Consider the following 18,670-nt stretch of genomic DNA (forward strand, 5'->3'; position numbering starts at 1 on the left):
ATCCCAGTTGGAGAAACATGAATAGATATCATTTGCTTTAGTAACGAGAGAAATATTTCCATACTCATTCTCTCTTAGAAACATTATCCCTGATCTACTCACTTATTAAATGTTATTTCCAGAGCTATTCAGAAGGTAAGCTTCAGCTCAGCCCGTCCACATAATCCAAATTGAGAATGAGATTGTTTAAAATCACCTAGACAGATGTAGGAAATGTGATATCAAGAGCAGAAAGTACCAAAAGGAAGTAAGAAAGAATCAAAAGGGAATGGAACATCACATTAACATCTTTCTTTGCAATAGCAGACAGAGGACAGGTAGTCCTGCAGAGATAAACTTTCTCCTGAGGTTTTTTTGTTTGGCCTATTAAACTCCCTCCTACAGCCATGAGTATGAGAGGAAAGAAATATTAAGTATTCTTGTTGGATAGAAACCCTATATAATGAATGAATAGGGAAAAAAGAAAATATTTAAATACAATAAAATTCATAAAGCTCAAATTTTATACCACACAATTTTCTGTAAAGTTACAGTTTATGTAGTACTTAATTAATATTTCTACAAAGTGCTAAGATATTAATACATGGGCTACAATACCTTTCTCCAGTCTTTAAAGAAATTTTTCCTAAATATTTCCTTAGTAGTATATTCATGGTCGAGCATTTTTGCAAAGAAGGTAGCCACTTCTTCTGCTTTGGGGCTCAGCTTCATGACTTTACCTAGAGGAAAAAGCGGTTCCAAAAATTGAGATGTATAATTCATGTTTTGTGTATAAATACTGAACTCTGAAGACCTCTGTATACCTTCCCAAGGTATACAAAGGTCTGGTGACACATGGTAACAACAACAACAATGACAATACACTGATTTATATCTAGTTGTATAAATTCTCCTTCTCTTTAGCAGATATTTACCTGGGTCATTCTCTGGAGACTATGCCAGTAAACTGTTCCCAGGTGCCTGCTCAGGACAGGGATGAGCTGGGGGAGGCCCAGCCACTCTTCCTTTTCCTTTCAGCAAGCAGGGTCCTTTACACCTCTTCAATGGTTTTTAAAAATCAAATCCTCAGAGGGACTCCTGCCACTGCTAAGCTAAGCAGCCTCTGTTCAAGAAGGGGAGGAAGGGATAGGGCAGGGAGTGGAAGAAAGGAATTGTGGGGAAAAGAAATAGGCATCTTTCTTCTTTAAAGTTAGGTGGGTGGAATATGAATAAAATAATATATATCCATAGCAGGCAAGCCCAGATATCCCACATAAGAAAATCTAAGTAAGACCTTCCTCTAAAACTTTTGTACTCAAAGTGTGGTTCACAGACCAGCAGCACTGGCATCACGTGGGAGTTCTGTTAGAAATTCGAGTCTCTGGAGCACCTGAATACTGCATTTGACTCTTAGTTTCAGCTCAGGTCGTGAACTCAGGGTCATGAGATCGAGTCCTGCTTTGGGCTCCAAGCTCAGCGGGAAGTCTGCTTAAGACTTGCCACTGCCCCTCCCCACCATGCTCTCAGTCTCTCAGATAAATAAACAAACAAATAAATCTTAAAAAAAAAAAAGAAAGAAAGAAAGAAAGAAATGCAGACTCTCAGGCCCCACCCCAGATCTACAGATTCAGCAAGTGCATTTTAAGAGACCTCCAGGTGGCCCGGGTGCATAGTAGAGTTGAGATGATCGCTCTGGAACACAGGCACTATGAGGTTGCCTCTTTCAGGGAAGTAAGACTTATCCAGAGCATAAGGGATGACCGGGGTTCTTAGTAGTGTGGACGTGTTAGTAAAAGCTGATCTAAAGGAATCCTCATGTTACACAATAAAAACTGCTAACTTGTAAAATAAATCTGAAGGAGGCCTAGGGGTTTTGTGTATACCTAACAAGTAATAAAGCAATAAAGGAAAGTACTTGGGGAGTTTAATCTACTTTTCAAATACAGTATTTTTAACAAGTACTCTTAGGGCCAATTTCCATTTTTTTTCTTGACTCTCCAACTTTGCAACACCATATGGAACTAATCCATGGCACAATAATTTGTTCCTAAAATGAGGTTAAACACCATTCCACTGCCTATTACATAGGTACTAATAATTCACCAAGGATTTTCACTTTCATTATAGAAAACTAAAAGTTAACCAGAAATCCACTCATTTCCACACTCAGAAGACACCTCATTTCATGATGGTTGGGAAGGTATCATCCCTAATTGCAGGGATGAAAGGAACTGTGGCACAAAATTGAAATTGTCAGGACAGACAAGAACCTGCTTGAAATCCGTAACCCAAATGGCCAACAGGTGGCGCCACTTTCCCCTTTCAAACCACCCTATAAGCTCCTGCCTTTCCAAGAAGACACTTGTGGGAGGGATAGGGTTATTAGCTTTCAAAGGCTTCCTGCACGTCTTTGGATCTCCCCAACTCAGGTCTGGACTAAAGTTGTCAGTAAAGTTGTAATATGCTTCTAATACAAAGAAAAACATTTAAATGACTTAAAATAAATGAAATAAAAGGCAAGAAAGAATTTAACTGTTCTTGGGTCTGTTTGGCATAAATTGGTATCCACACATATTTGAAAAACAAAAAAAAATGGAGACTCTTTGGGCAATGTTACTGAATTCTGTACCGACAGAGGAAGAAACTTTGATGCCAGTTTTAGATGAGCCTTCAAAAGAGGAAATGACAGCTCCCCCAGCAGCAGAGTGGTGGGAGGATGACTTGAAGGTTCCTGGCAGTGGGAGCACTTTGTGGAAAAGGCTGAGCTCCAGGAAGAAGAAACTGCTGAGTCAGAGCTGAAAACTGGAGGTTCTCAGCAAAGGCAAGTCACTGCTTCAGCCAGCCTATGCCCTACCTCCCTGGCAGGTCCAAAGGAGTCTGAGAACTCTCTTCCCTAGAGAATAGGCAGGACTACAGTATTGATTCGGACTAATAATTCTAATACAACATCCTGACTTATTACAGAGTGGGAGTTTACACAATCAAAGGGAAGAAATCCCAGCCAGAAATCCAAATGAGAAAATGATATAGTTGGAGTTCCTATAATGGAAGACTGGGCAGGAATGGAGGAAGGGACCACAGTGACCAGTGATGCCTGGTTCAGGCCTTGGCTTCTCGTCTTGAAAAGAGAAACCCGGGGACACCTGGGTGGCTCAGTTGGTTAGGTGTCTGACTCTTGGTTTCAGCCCAGATCGTGGTCTCAGAGTCATGAGAATTGAGCCTTGCATCAGGCTCTGCACTCAGTGTGAAGTTTGCCAGGGACTCTTTGCCCCTTCCCTCTTCTCTCACTCTAAAGCAAATAAAAATCTTAAAAAAAAAAAAAAAAAAAAAATAGAGAAAGGGAGAGAGAGAGAGAACCCAGAGACTACAGAATCTAGCTTTCTTTCAACTCACTCTGAATCTCAAAGTGGGGCTTTACTAGTTGAGCTTTCTAAAGGTCTTGGTAAGAACAGACTTGAGCTACAGAATACACCGACTTTCAGGATGGTCTTCTTCAAGGTTCTAGGCTCTTTTTCTTCATCGGAGTTTGGCTGTGGAGTCATATTTGAGCATTTCCAGGAATGACCAACTATAAGAGCTAATAGATTTGTGTCCTGTGTGTTCTGGTAAACATTAGTCAGAATGTTTATCTGATGTAAGCATTTGTCACTGAGGACACATGATCAGGGATTAGTCGTTATTGTCCACTGCTGGGTCTTAATGTCTAACACAGGGACACTGAATAAACTGTGTTTTAAAAAATGAATTCCAGCTTGGCAAGTCTGACATGTCCCCTTGCAAGACCCAGCCTTCCAGTATAAACTACTACCTTTATCTGTAAGTATCTGTGGCCCTAAGGTCCCTGGCTAGTGGACAAAGAGATGCACCAGAACTCTCAACTGTTCACCACTGATGCCTCTCAGCAGTTTTCCTGCCCAGTATTTCTCAAAGTTTGGTCAGCAGACCACTTGGTTTAAAAGCACCCAATACTATTATTCTACATCTATTAAATGAGCCCAGATCTACCTGGTGAATCTTAAGCACATAGGGGTTTGAGCGGAAAATGTTCTAGCCCTTTCTGGATAGAACTCTTGGAATGAAGGAAGTCAGCTGAGCATTCCCATCTGCATAGTGCTACACTGCAAACAGAAGGAGTGTCAAAGACAGACTCTTCCCCCCCCCCCCCAAAAAACAGACTCTTAAATTCTACTCAAGGACAGAAATACCAATGGTAGTTAATGGGACAATTCTGAATGTTCTAAGAGAACCAGGCAGGGCACTTCTTCACAGCAGCCCATAAAATCTGACTGCACATAACGGCATAGTGTTGTGCTACATATATAGTTAATGACAGACACTTACCAGCCCTACCTACCTAGAGGCTGATGGCTAATTAATCTTCAACCAAATACAAGAGCTTGTCAGCTTACACTGTATCACTAAAGTAAAATACTACCATACAAGTAAGGCTTTTCTAATAAGTCTTACAAAGAGTAGCTCCGCACAAATAAAGTTCACATAAAAACATTTAACTTTGGGGATCAAGTGCTGTGACCTTTGTAGATGGACATTTTGGGGACCATGCAGTTGAGACATTAACGGCCTCTTTCTCAAGGCACTTCTTCATCACCAAATGGGCCTTTAGGATTTAAGTAAGACCCTTCCCCCAAACCACACAAGGACAATAAAACAAAATGAAATAAGCAAAAAGGATTATATAGCACAAGATCCTTCTCATTTTCTATTCCTAAATAGAAGGAGACTCTTTTCTTGGCCAAGAATTAGACAACCTTCGAACTCACCATCATAGTAAAACTTGACACTCTCTGGAAGAGGCTCATATGGTGGAGCAAATACAGGGCCTTTATGTTCCAGGAATTTCCACTTGATTCCTTCAGGGTAGCGCTCTTCTTCCCACCTTTAAACGACAGAGCATAACCTCATTTAGTGATCACCTAATACAGAAATTATCACCTAATAAATGCCCAAATAATAAATCTGCTCAATTGATTGATGCTCGAGGATAACTTTGGGCCCCACATTCAAGGCCTGGATCAAAATAACCATTTTCACTTTGAAAAAGCCAACACTCACAACAAATACAGTGAAATACTCAGGTGAACACAGGAAAACACAGTTCAACAGTTCAGTTTTAAGACTGAGTACAAGGGATCCCCACTCAAGGAGCTTGGCAACAAATGGAGGATATGGAAATGCAAACAGTTGTTTTACCGCAGTGGCACCCATAGCAGAGGTATTACTTAGCTGTTGAAACACAGAAAAAGGCCTCCTGGGAAGGAGGTGGCAGGTGAAGGTAGAGGGAAAAACAACTCTGTAAGAAAGTACATAATACAACAGAAGACTGGGAAATAATAGTTTGGTTGGGGTATACTGAGGTCAAGGTTATTTATGGGTTAGCTAGAGCTGTGTAGGAGACCCTGATAAGTGAATGTAAAGTTTAGTGGAAACAGCTTTTAAAAAACCTTTTTACCAAAAAACGACAAAATAAAAAGCCTTTTTACTTTAAAAATGGTTAGACATACAGAAAAACAAATATAAAAGGAATACCATATACCCATTCACTTACATTCAACAACTGTTAACATTATGCTAAGTTTCCTATCTTCTGCTGAACCATTTTCAGCAATGTACTTTGCAGATATGACACCTCACCTCTAAACATCTCCATAAAAATAAGGCTGTCACAAAACTATAATACTATTATCACATCTAACAAAATTAGCGTCTAATACCTAGACCATACTAAAAACTTCCCAATTATATTTAAAATGTGTTTTTTTAAAAAAGATTTTATTTATTTGTCAGAGAGAGAGAGAGAGAAAGCACGCATGCACGCCCGTGCACAAGCAGGCAGAGTAGTAGGCAGAGGTGGAGAGAAAAGCAGGCTCCCCGCTGAGCAAGGAGCCCGATCCAGGACTCGGTCCCAGGACCCTGGATCATGACCTGAGCCGAAGGCGGCGGCTTAACTGACTGTGCCACCCAGGCCTCCCCAAAATGTGTTTTATAGGCCAGGATACAATTAAGGATCATGCACTGCAATTGGTTGATGTCTCTAAGTCTGTCCTTTTTTGGAATTAGACATAGCTTCTCACCATCACCACCATTTTGTTTGAGTCAGTCAGTTGTCTTAACAGATGGAATATTTTAAAACTTCACAGATTTTGGGGGTGTCTGGGTGGTTCAGCGGGTTAAAGCCTCTGCCTTCGGCTCAGGTCATAATCCCAGGGTTCTGGGATCGAGCCCTACATAGGGGTCTCTGCTTAGCACGGAGCCTGCTTCCTCCTCTCTCTCTGCCTGCCTCTCTGCCTACTTGTGATCACTGTCTGTCAAATAAATTCTTTAAAAACAAACAAAAAACTTCACAGATTTTAATCTTCACTATTTCTACTTTAAAATTAAAAGCCCTAAAGTTCTACAGAATCCTTATAAAGGCTAATTATGCATATTCTATTACTTCTGATCATCTTTTAACTCCAGTATTTTTTTCTAACTCCAATGTTTTAAACAAAGTTTAGAAACATTAAATAAAAATTATACATATCAAACTCCTATAATAAGAGCATCACTATAAAATCAAAGTCAACACAGATGGTCAAGTGATTTTTGACAAGGGTGCCAAGACCATTCAATGGAGCAAGGAAATCTCTTCAACAAATGGTGTGGGGAAAACTAGATGAATGAAGAAGAAACTGGCAGAAGAATGAAGTTGGCCCCTTACCTTATACTATATAAAAAAGTAAACTCAAAATGGATCAGAGACCCACACACAAAGGTTAAAACTATAAAACTGTTAAAAGAAAACACAAGGCAAAAGCTTCATGACTTTGCATTCAGCAATGATTTCTTAGATAAGACACCAAAAGCACAGGCAACAAAAGAAAAAGATCAATTGGACTACAAAGTTAAAAACTGTACATCAAAGGACACAAGAGTGATGAGGCAACCCACAAATGAGAGAAAAGATTTGCAAAGCATATATCTGATAAAGGATTAACACCTAGAATAAAGAATACAACTCAGCCACAAAACCACCACCAAGCCAATTTGAAAAACTGGCAAAGGACTCAAATAAATTTCTCCAAAGATACACAAATGGCCAGTTAGCATCTGAAAAAAAATGTTCAACATCACCAATTATTAGGAAATATAATATAAATATATAAATAAATATATAAATAAATAGGATATATATAAAAATATATTATATAAAATATATAAATATATAAATAAATAGGAAATATAAATCAAAGCTAGGAGATACCACTCACACCTATTAGGATGACTATTATAAAAACAAGAACAAACCAGGAAATAAAAATTGCTGATGACAATGTGGAGGAATTAGAACCTTTATGCACCTCTAGTGAGAATGCAAACCATTCAGCCACTGTAGAAATCAGTACACAATTGTATACTGTGAACGACTGCTAGAAAGTACAACACAGAACTACCATATGACCTAGCAATCTCACTCCTAGGAATACAACCAAACAACTGAAAGCAGGTATTAAATACTTTGTTCTCCAATGTTCACAGTAGCACTATTCACAATTGCCAAAAGGTTGAAACAACCCAAGTGTCTTCAGTAGATGAACGGATAAACAAAATGTGGTCTCTCCATACAATGAAATATTAATTAGCCTTAGAAAAGAAGGAAATTTTGACACATGCCACAACATGGATGAACCTGGAAGACATTTTCATAAGTGAAATATAAGCCAGTCACAAAAGGCCACATATTGTGTATTTCCACTTACATGAGATACATAAAGTAATAAAATTCATTGACACAAAAAGCAGCAGGATAGTGACCAGGGTCCAGGGGAAAGGGGGAATGAGGGAGAGTTTCAGTTTTGTAAGGTGAAGAGAATTCTGAAGACGGATGGTAGTGGTAAGGGTTACACAACAATGCGAATGTACTTAATACACTTTGCACACTTAAAGATGGCTAATATGGTAAATATTATGTTTTTATTTTACAACAATTAGAAATAATTTTTAAAAATCTCCAAGTCAAGATTTAACAAAATCTTAAACCTAGAAGGAGCACTATTCTCAGTAACCAACCTGCCACATGAAACTGGCAGGATCTCCCAACTAGACACTGGCATAGAAAGGCCTGAGTGCAGGGACCCACTCATCCAAATCTCTTATTACTCTCCAAATAAGAGAAAATTCACATGTATGTATATATTATGTATGCAGGCATGTATGTGCTCCAGGAAGTCTACATGAAGCAGTCACTGAGTAACTGTGAGAAGATGCTGAGAACCCTAATTTCCCTTATACTAGGACTTGGTTCCATTCTTCTCATCAACTTCAGTGGTTTTTAATTAAGACTCCAAACTTTTTATAATTCTTCCTCATTCCAACATGTTCATCCCGAGGACCCACAGTAACTTACCATTTAAGCAAAATAACTGATACAGTCAATCATTCAACACTAAACCTCAGTTTAAACAGAAAGTATCCATCAGGAGGCTAAAAATACCACTGGACCAACAATTATTACTACACAAATAAAAACAGCAGGCCTGTACCAACGGCTCACCAACAAAATTAAGAAAAACAAACACTTAGACATCAAAATGACTCCTCTACGACAGGCTTATGAATTCAAGGCAGTTATGCATTTGACAGTAAAACAGACTTGAAAAGGGGAAGGTGGAATCAAGGACAGTTTCTCTGGTTTGAGAAGAGGATCAATCCATATCCCATAAATATCTTATCACTATAACTGACTCTATTTGTGAGTCCTGGTCTTTGAACACTAATTGCTTACATTATAACCTTAACTCCTTACAGCATTTTGTCTTTGCTAAAAGAAATTGAAACCTCTAGTTAAGTCACCTAACACCAGCAAGGAATTCCCCAATTTCTAGGTCTTTTTTTGTGAAGAACAAACACGGGACTTCTAACAGGTCAGCCCTGATAAAAAAAAGTATATTTAACTCAAGGCAGACCTGAACCTCCCAGCACACCTATAATGGGTAACCCTTAAATACAAGGGGATCCCAGTTAAGTTTTCCCACAGGCCTGAGGATACCAGCACCACTTGGAACATTGTCTCTATGGGGAAAGAGTGATACAATAAAGAAACCCAGAGGGGATCTGAACCATTTTCCCTTCTTCACAATTACCAAAGAGGAGATAAAGATCAAAGTTTTGCTGGTTTCTTTTTGACAACATTAACAAATCTGCAGACTTTGGAGAAAGCAAGAAGTCTGCATGTTTGCCAAACTGATGAAGTATGTCTTTCAGTGGGAGAGCAAGAGGAATGATGAAAAAAAGCCCATATCTGCTCAGTGGCAGTCACTGAGAACTGGACCACTGACTTCAGAGTACAGCAGGCAGCCTGCCATGATGGGAAGAAAGGGCCAGCTATCAGCTAAGAGGCTGATAATTTTTGTTTTCTACTTACAAAAAATTACAGTGTGCCATCAAGCAATGTGCTTAAGGAAAGCACAAAATTTAACAATCAGACTTAAGGATGGCATGCACCAGAGGCTGTAGAAGAAAAGAATGCTTACCCCCAAACCAATCATCTTTAGTTGAAGACTAACCAATCCCACTTAAACCAAAATAAAATAAAAATCAAAGGTTAAGGTCTCTCAGAATTAATGTGTGGCAACACTGATAAGGATTTCAACCACAGAAGCAAAATTAGGTTATTAGGCCCTTTCAGAGTATCTAATTCCATACAAGGCAAGAACAGGATAAGAGTGTATCTGCTACAGAATCCAAGGAGAGCCAAGGCTCCAAAGGAAGGGGGAAGACAGTAGGGAGCTAGTGATGATAAGGAAATGATCTTGTTCATTCAATGAACACTTATTGAGCACCCACAATAGAACTCTGACAGACTTATAAAAGACTAATGAATTACTAACCCACCATTCTCGTAACTCCTAATAACCCCTAATTTACATAATTGTTTCATTTTATCTTAGGGTGGCTAGGTGGCTCAGTCAGTTAAGCATCTTAATTTTGGCTTAAGGTAGGATCTCAGGGTCATGAGATGGAGCCCCATGACAGGCTCCTTGCTGGGCATGGAACCTGCTTAAGATTCTCTCTCACCTTCTGGTTTTGCTCTTCCCCTCTTTATTTCTCAAAAAAAGGGGGTCGCCTGGGTGGCTCAGTGGGTTAAAGCCTCTGCCTTCGGCTCAGGTCAAGATCCCAGGGTCCTGGGATCGAGCCCCACATCAGGCTCTCTGCTCAGTAGGGAGCCTGCTTCCTCCTCTCTCTCTGCCTGCCTCTCTGCCTACTTGTGATCTGTCAAATAAATAAATAAAATCTTAAGAAAAAAAAAAAGGTGGGGGGATATTTCATTTTATCATCAAAAACTGTTTTAGGGGTGCCTGTGTGGCTCAGTTGGTTGAGCATATGACTTCTTGATTTCAGTTTAGGCCATGATCTCAGGGTTGTGAGATCGGGCCTCGTGTCAGGCTCTCCTCAGTGGGGGCCTGCTTGAGATTCTCTCCCTCCCTCGCCCCTGGCTCTCTCTCTACAAATAAAAAAATTTTTAAAAAGAAAAATGTTTTTAAAGATTTTATTTATTTGAGAGAGAGAGTAAGAGAGACCAGGAGAGAGGAGAAGGTCAGAGGGAGAAGCAGACTCCCTGAGGAGCCAGGAGCCTGATGTGGGACTCGATCCCGGGACTCTGGGATCATGACCTGAGCCGAAGGCAGCAGCTTAACCAACTGAGCCACCCAGGCACCCTAAAAATTGTTTTTAGTAAAGGTGAATATTTGGGATGCCTGGGTGGCTCAGTTGATTAAGTGGCTGCCTTCGGCTCAGTCATGATCCCAGCGTCCTGTGATCGAGTCTTGCATCAGGCTCCTTGCTCCACAGGGAGCCTGCTTCTCCCTCTGCCTCTCCTTGCCACTCTGACTGCCGGTACTTGCTCTGTCTCTCTGACAAATAAATAAATAAAATCTTTAAAAAAATAATAATAAAGGTGAATATCTATCTCTGAAAAACTTTGATTAGTTCCAAAGGAAAAAATGAGAGGGAAAAAAAGAAGAATTAAAAAAAACCACACATATCCTTTTGTTTCCTGGTTCTGGCTTTGGAAAGGCCCAGAATTCCTTTGCTCTGTGATTTTCCTTTTCCACACTTTCATTTTAACCCCATATGTGTTCACACCAACAATGCCAATTACACAGCTGTGCTGGGCATTTCTGCCACTATAGCTCTGCTGCTCTCAGACACCTCCCTGGTCACACTCATCTCTCCCTTTTCCTTAGGCGTGCTGTGCTAGGGAGATTACTATTCTAAATTATAAGAGCCATAGAGTAAACACATACAAATGGGTCTGGAACACTACATAACGAACTATGAAAAGTGGTTACCTCAAAGCTGAAAAAGGAAAAATGGGAATTGGGGAAAGAAATTATTTTTTTCTAACTTACAAATCTCTGGATCATTTGACTCTTTTCAACACAACTACAAATCATGTATAATTGGTACAGTAGTTAAATCATACAAAGTTTTAAGAAGTACCAGTATTAAAAATACTTAATCTCACAATTCCAAACACCAAAATTTGTTAAATAAAAAATCAAATTTCCCACCTAAACACACATCTCAAAAGTAACCTGCTATTATTATTCTCCTCTAAAAGAGACTGAATCTTTACTCCCAGTGAGGACACCCGTTTTCTCAGACACAAGCCTAGATATTCTGATATTCATTAATGTTTCCTAATTTGAGAGGCATTACACAAAAAGATTCATCATTCATCATTTTCTTGGAATTTTTCTTTGCCCATATTTTAAGATGTTTACTGATCACTTTTCTAAGACTGTTCCCTTCATTTTTAAAAGAGCTTTTTCACATTAAGAATCTTAGCCCTTTGTAGTGCAAATATTTCCCCTTTTAATGGCATGAGTTTGTTTGCTATATACAATATTTTAATTTTTTTTTTACAACATTTTAATTTTGATTTACCAATGTTGTAAACCTTTTTCTTATGTCTCTGGTCGTATGTCCTTCCTCAAAAGATCTTCATTACTCTACAATTTAAAAATATTTATCGAGATTTTCTTTGGAGGTTTTTTTTTTTTTTTAATGAATAGGTAGTTTCCTGAACATGATTTATAAAATAATCCATCTTTTCCCTATCATTTTTAAAATTTTGTCCCTCCCATTTTATTTTTTTATTAACATGTAATATATTATTTGCTGCAGGGGTCCGGGTCGATGAATTAGCAGTCTTACACAATTCATAGCACTCACCATAGCACATGCCCTCCCCAATGTCCATAACCCAGCCACCCCCCCACCCCCCACCCCCCAGCAACCTTCAGTGTGTTTCCTGAGATTAAGAGTCTCTTATGGTTTGTCTCTCTCCCTGGTCCCATATTGTTTCATTCTCTCCCTCCCTACCCACCTAGACCCCCTGCCCTGCCTCTCAAATTCCTCATACCAGAGCAATCATATGAAAACTGTCTTTCTCTGAATGCCTTATTTCGCTTAGCAAAATACCATCTAGTTCCATCCACACTGTTGCAAATGGCAGGATTGGGGGGGGGTTGATGGCTGCATAGTATTCTATCACATATATATGTGATAAAACACTATGCAGTATATACTATATATATGTACATATATATATGTAATATATACATATATGTGTGTATATATATGATATATATATCACCATATATATATATATATATATAAAATCACATATATATATATGATGATATACATACACACACACCCACATCCTCTTTATCCATTCATCCGCTGATGGACATCTAGGTTCTTTCCATAGTTTGGCTACTATTGTTCCTATCATTTTAAATGCAACTTTCTTCATATGCCAAATCCCTACACACAGTCTACTTTCATAGTTCATTCTGTTCAACAGGGTGGAACCTAGTTTTTAGATTCAATAGGCTGAAAGCTAGTTAGCCTTCTCACTACGATCTGGATAACTTATTTCAGAATGTTGATATTCTGGAGAGTTTTTTTAAGTACTTTCCTCCTCCTCCAAACATCAGGCTATTAAATTTTAATAACACTCTTGCTTAATTAGGCTGTGGAATCCGAGAGCTGACATTGTAACCCAGTGCTGCAATGTTACCATTTCCACTTCTGCTCCTCTTCTTTCTTCGGCTTCTTTTTCTTGCTATCTGGTTCAGGAACTTTTTTATCTTTATCTTTATCTTTATTCTTGGGTTTTTTCAATTTACCATCCTACAAAGAAACATGGTAAGAAAGCACTTAAGTAAGTACCAACCACATTTTAAAAGTAGTTTTGAAGAACCATTAGGAAGTAAAACTGGAATCACAGAATATTAAAACTGGAGTTCTTAAAATCTAATGCTCTAAAATTTGATAGAGTGAAAATTTATTGGTCTCTTTCTATAGGGCAGTATTTCCCCAAACTCCCTGACAAATGATTACCTGAGAAAGTAGTTAAAAACACTCATTTTGCATGGCAAAAGCCTGGGAAATTATATATATATTTTTTACCCTCCGAGGAATGTTTGGGAAAGCACTGCCACAGAGAGTCATCCCAGTGTATTATCCCCACCTGTTTTCAAATTCTACTCATCTTCAAACACCATCTTCAAAATCCTCTTCAAACACCATCCAATAATGGGAATAGGAGACACTGTATTTAAATAATATATAATTTGAAAGGGAATTCCTGATTGAATCTGAGAGGGGCTGTGAGAGAACACCTCCTTATCACTGTTGCTTGCATACACAAAGTCAGGAAGCAATAAACAAGTGTTGAGGGGTTCTAAAATAATAACCAATTCCTATGATAGTATTTCTCTATGGCTCTTCTTTGAACTACGACCCCACATGAGCTGTCACTGCGGCACAAATATAAAAAAATATAATTTGGTAACAACAGGAAATAAATCTCAAAACACAAACATCCAGACAAAAAAGTGCAATTTGACAAATGAGGTCCTGCTCCACAGGATCTAAACTCTTTAAAAGGATATTTTCCTTTGTCTTAACTATCTAAGATCTTTATTCAACAAGTTTTATATAGCTATGAAAAGCGGTTTTGAGTCACCTTAAAATCAATTACAGAATGGCAGAACTTGAAAGACCTTTATAGACCATTTGATTTGATACCCAGTTATAATCAAGGAAAGCTCTGGAATGGAAGTTTGTTCACCTGTTCAAGGTCATATAGTTGCTACTGACCATGATGAGAGCCCAGATTTACCAGAAAAATCACATCGTGCCTCATGGGAATGACTGGAATATAAAAACATTCTAGGACTACATGATAGGATAACAATCAAGATAAACTCCGGATTTTAAAGCAAATGGATCTTTGGGACAGAAGGAAGGGAAAGACTACAAATACTAGACATATTTTAAAATAGGAATAGAGAATTACAATATGTAAGTATTTTGGGGAGAAGTACTAGAGGATCATATTAATTCAGATAATGTTTACTATTTTGCCTGAAACACAGCACAGGAAAGGGAAATGATTTTCAGTTAAAGACATTCTCTGAACAGCTTCTGAACAGGCATACAGATGGTCCCATCAGGAAACTACTGGCTACATTGTATGTTTTCAAGCCTCAAAATGGGATAATCAGTCACTGAGAAACTTCAGAACAATTCCCAGAAATGAAAAAAACCACAGCCAGTACAGGTTTCAGGACTGTTCCTGCCATCTGGGGTCCCAGCCATAAGAAGACTGTATTAATTCTAAGTCTTTCAGCCTGTATTTTTTCCCCCTGCAGGGAGAAGGCTACTGAAGATTTAAAAAAAAAAAAAAAAAAAAAAAAGGTCAAGTGTCCTTTTTTCCAAATGGTTTAAAATAGTTATTACTAACTCCTTCCAAATTCATAGAAAGATTATTATTCAACAACTCAACGAAGGCCCAAAGGCAATATAGAAAGCATGGAAAGCTAAAGTTTTACACTTCTTCACCAACTAGTCTATACTGATCATCTACATAAAAGTGGAGTGACTACCATAATCCCTCAACATTTTACTCTTCACTCCTTGAGTTGGTGCTCATAAACCTGACGGCCAAAACAGACCTGTTGTTAGAAAAACCACAGTTCTCTAAACCTAGCACCTGATCATCTATCTATGGCTCACCTACTCATTAATATTTTTTTTAAGATTTTATTTATTTAATAGAGTGAGAAAGCACAAGCAGGGGGAGCAGCAGAGAGAGGAGGAGAAGCAGGCTCCCTGCTGAGCAGGGAGGCCAACATGGGGCTTGACTGCAGGACCCTGGGGTCATAACCTGAGCCGAAGGCAGACACTCAACTGACTGAGCCACCCAGGCGCCCCTTTGTTAATATTCTTAATGTGATTTCATTAAAGACCCTTCTTAATTCCTGTGGCTTTAAAGAATCAGCAAAGTTACACAGGAATCAGAATAACATGGTGGTTAGTGCACTGGTTCTGGAATCAGACTGCATGGGATCAAATCCTGACTTAACTACGTAGTAGTTGTGTGACTTCAGGCAAATGATCTCAGCCTCTATACCTCAGTTTCTGCATCTGTAAAATGCAGAGAATACATAGTAGCAATATTTACCTCGTAATGGCTATTGTAAAGATAAAATTGAAATGATTCATATAAAGCATTAATAGTGTTTGGCTCATGGTAAGCATCTATTACATTTTGTTTTTATTTTTATTATCATTCTTACTACTACAATATAGATTACACTCTTAAAACTCACTGCTCCCTACTATCACTATCTTTACTGCTCATACTTCCATAAGCTACTGACTTAATACTTGTGAACCCATTCTGCCCATGACCGGGGCTAACCACAAATGCAGTGTAAGAGGTAAGAACTCACTCAACCCCTTCTCTTAGGAGAGTGTAAAATTAAGACTCCTGTGAACTTCTGACATCCCTCTCTTGAATTACTTGCTAACAACTCTGCAGTATAAGAAACAAGAAGTGTCAAAAGGAACCATATTAAAGTATTTTTAAATTGGCCACAAGCCAAAGTAATTAAGTTGAGCTGAGATTTTAAGGAAGGTGATAAGGCAGGAGAAGGAGGGAGGAAGAGCATGTGTGTTCCAGACAGGGAACAGCATGTGCTCCATCAAGCTCTGAAGCACAAAAGAATCCAGTGTGGAAAAGAAACAAAGGAGGCCAGTGTGGCTGGAACCAGCTAAATTAGAGAAGAGGCAAAAAGAGATGAAAGCAGGCACCAGATGCAGGGGTCAGATTGGGAGGAGCTGTGGTAAAGAGCTTGGGTTTCATCATATGTCCAAGGGGCACCCAATTAAAGGCCTTTAAACACACAGTTACCCGAAGTGAGTGATGAGCAAGGTTAGATATGAGAGTGCTAAAAAACAATCTTAAGGAAAACTCTTTGAGATCAAAAGCCCAAGTATGATTTGTTAACACTCCCTCTGCATGTATGAAGATAGTGCAGTTTCTCCAAAAACATCAGCTGGCAGGAGCACTACGGGTAGACACCTTGAAAGGCTAAGAGAGATCTTAAAACTCAGAGTACCACGGCCACCATTACACATATATGAGTTTTTCTCAGTGTTTCCTCTACCACAGACCAATACACTCCCTAAAATTCATCTGCCTTCAAAAGTTGTTTTATGGAAAACTCCCTACTCCAAACCCAAGCCTCCAAGGGCCACAGTCTCTTTTACTAACCTCTTCTTCCTCCAGTTTTCGTTTCTTCTCCTTCTTGATATCTTCTGTTTTAATTTTCTTAGGTTTATAATCAGCACTACAAAGGGGAACATGAATATGCAATTAACACAACTTTGACATGGTAGTTCTCACCAACAGCATCAGGACCTCCAAACTCCTCTTGGAGGCTTTCAATGCAGGTGTAACTATTCTTAGCTGGACATTCTACAGTCAGAACAGGAATGAAGAAAGAAGGCCTGACCAAGGACCAAGAGTTACAGTCCTACACAGAACAAAACAATTTATACTATATACACATAGGCCTGAAAGAGAAGGGAGTGGAGGGCTACCTATGGAAACAGACACCAAATGCCCAGGGCAACAATGGCTACCACAAGGCAGTATCTGGCTGGAAAGGAGAGGAAAGAAATACTATATACATTCTAAATGAATACAAATGAGTTCATCAAGTATTTCTCTCCTCCCTTTCTGTCCACTTTGTACCACAAATCCTCTGTAGATTCCTGAAGCATAATAAGCAGTAAAAGACTGAACAGAATAGAGGAAAATAGGAAATAGGATAGGAAATAGAACAGGAAAATAGAGGAAAAAGGAATAGAACTTAACCTCACGGAATCTAAGAAAGAGGTACACGTAAGCCTCAAATAACTGTTTTAAGAGCAATTTTATTAACTCTATACACTGAAACATCACTCAGAATTCACTGACAGGTACAGATACTAAGGAAAATTGCTTTAACAGTGAAAAATTATCTATGGCAGGTAATAAAAAATTAAGGGCAACTTAAATAATTTAAATATTCTTTACCAATTCTGTATTATTTGAAATTCATATACTAAACAAGCATTACTTTTTAATATGAAAAAAATAATAAAAATATGTATTTTCCATAGATACACTACTTATTTGCTTAGCAAATCCTGCATCTCATAATTCAAAGATAAATAAGTTGCCCAGTCCATTAATCACAAATGCCAAATGACTAAAGTCAATTAATAGTTTTTCTGTGACTGGAGAGACCTATATCATATTTCTCCTTTAAACAAATCCTTTTTGTTTTCAAAAAATAAATAATAAAAAAATACTCACTCATCCTCTTCTCGAGGTCTCTTTAATGGCTTTATATCCTCTTTAGGAGGAGCAAAATAGCCATCATCTTCAGGTTCATCTTTAATTCGTGGTGGACTAAAGAAAAAAAAAAAACCTAGTAAGTCTGAGAATGTCTACATTATGTTAAATAATCAGTAGAAACAAATCACCTCACTGAGAAGTAGCTAATATAAGGATTAACAACATGCATTTGTATATATTGTAAAGGTTTCCTGTAAGCACTTCTTTTCACTTAGTATCTCACTACAACCCTGTGAAGTAGAAAGCACTGTCCTCACTTTACAGATGAACAGGCAATATCAAGTTCTGGGATCAGAATCTAAGTCAGTATTCTTTTCTATTGCATCTTAGCTGCCTTTGCCAGCATGACCCAAACCACAACAGGAACAAACTTATTAAACTGTCCCCTCACCTTGCAGGAGGGATCTACTATGTATCTAAATCCTGCAATGATCCAAACTGATTATTCTAGTACTCCAAAAGCTGAATATAGCTTTTACAAGGAAGGGAATAAAAATTTATTTCCCAAACTTGAACCTTAAAGTTCTAATGGAAACTAATCTTAGTTACATGGGAAAATAACTAAGCTGACATTACAACAAAAGAAGGGCATGTGCTAAATGAGAGAAGAGGCTGTGAACAAACTGAAGCCATTCCAAACCAAATCTAGTCATTGTTCAACTTCCTCCCTTGGTTTACTTACTTTATACACAGCAGAGTGCCTTGTCCTATTTTTGTTAAGACTTTTTTGCCTTCTGAATGTAAAAAGATGATTCTGTTAGACAACTATTTTGAACCAGAAAGAGGAAGGAACAATTTGGAGGAGGGAGGAGGACAAAAACAAAAACCCATGGGGCCAGCAATCACCACAGCCTTGAGATGTTCCCTGGCCCAACACACCTAGGCAGACCTCACTGTTGATGGCCAGAAGCATATATGAAGCTAAAT

General features: G+C 38.5%; 1 protein-coding gene across 1 annotated transcript in view; it reads right to left on the reverse strand.

Moving 5' to 3' along the window:
• LOC111141399 (DNA topoisomerase I) overlaps positions 1 to 18,670 on the reverse strand; it is a 96,425-nt gene that overhangs the window by 25,301 nt on the left and 52,454 nt on the right. Inside the window, exons 6-10 of the mRNA XM_022493917.1 lie at positions 17,702 to 17,797; positions 16,613 to 16,688; positions 13,067 to 13,179; positions 4,761 to 4,876; positions 598 to 719 (exon numbers count right to left, since the gene is read on the reverse strand). Coding sequence (XP_022349625.1) covers positions 598 to 719; positions 4,761 to 4,876; positions 13,067 to 13,179; positions 16,613 to 16,688; positions 17,702 to 17,797 — 523 coding nt within the window. The remainder of the gene's footprint in view (positions 1 to 597; positions 720 to 4,760; positions 4,877 to 13,066; positions 13,180 to 16,612; positions 16,689 to 17,701; positions 17,798 to 18,670) is intronic.

The sequence above is a fragment of the Enhydra lutris genome, unplaced genomic scaffold (genome assembly GCF_002288905.1).
Source record: "Enhydra lutris kenyoni isolate GAN:26980312 unplaced genomic scaffold, ASM228890v2 scaffoldscaffold6, whole genome shotgun sequence".
Lineage (NCBI taxonomy): Eukaryota > Metazoa > Chordata > Mammalia > Carnivora > Mustelidae > Enhydra > Enhydra lutris.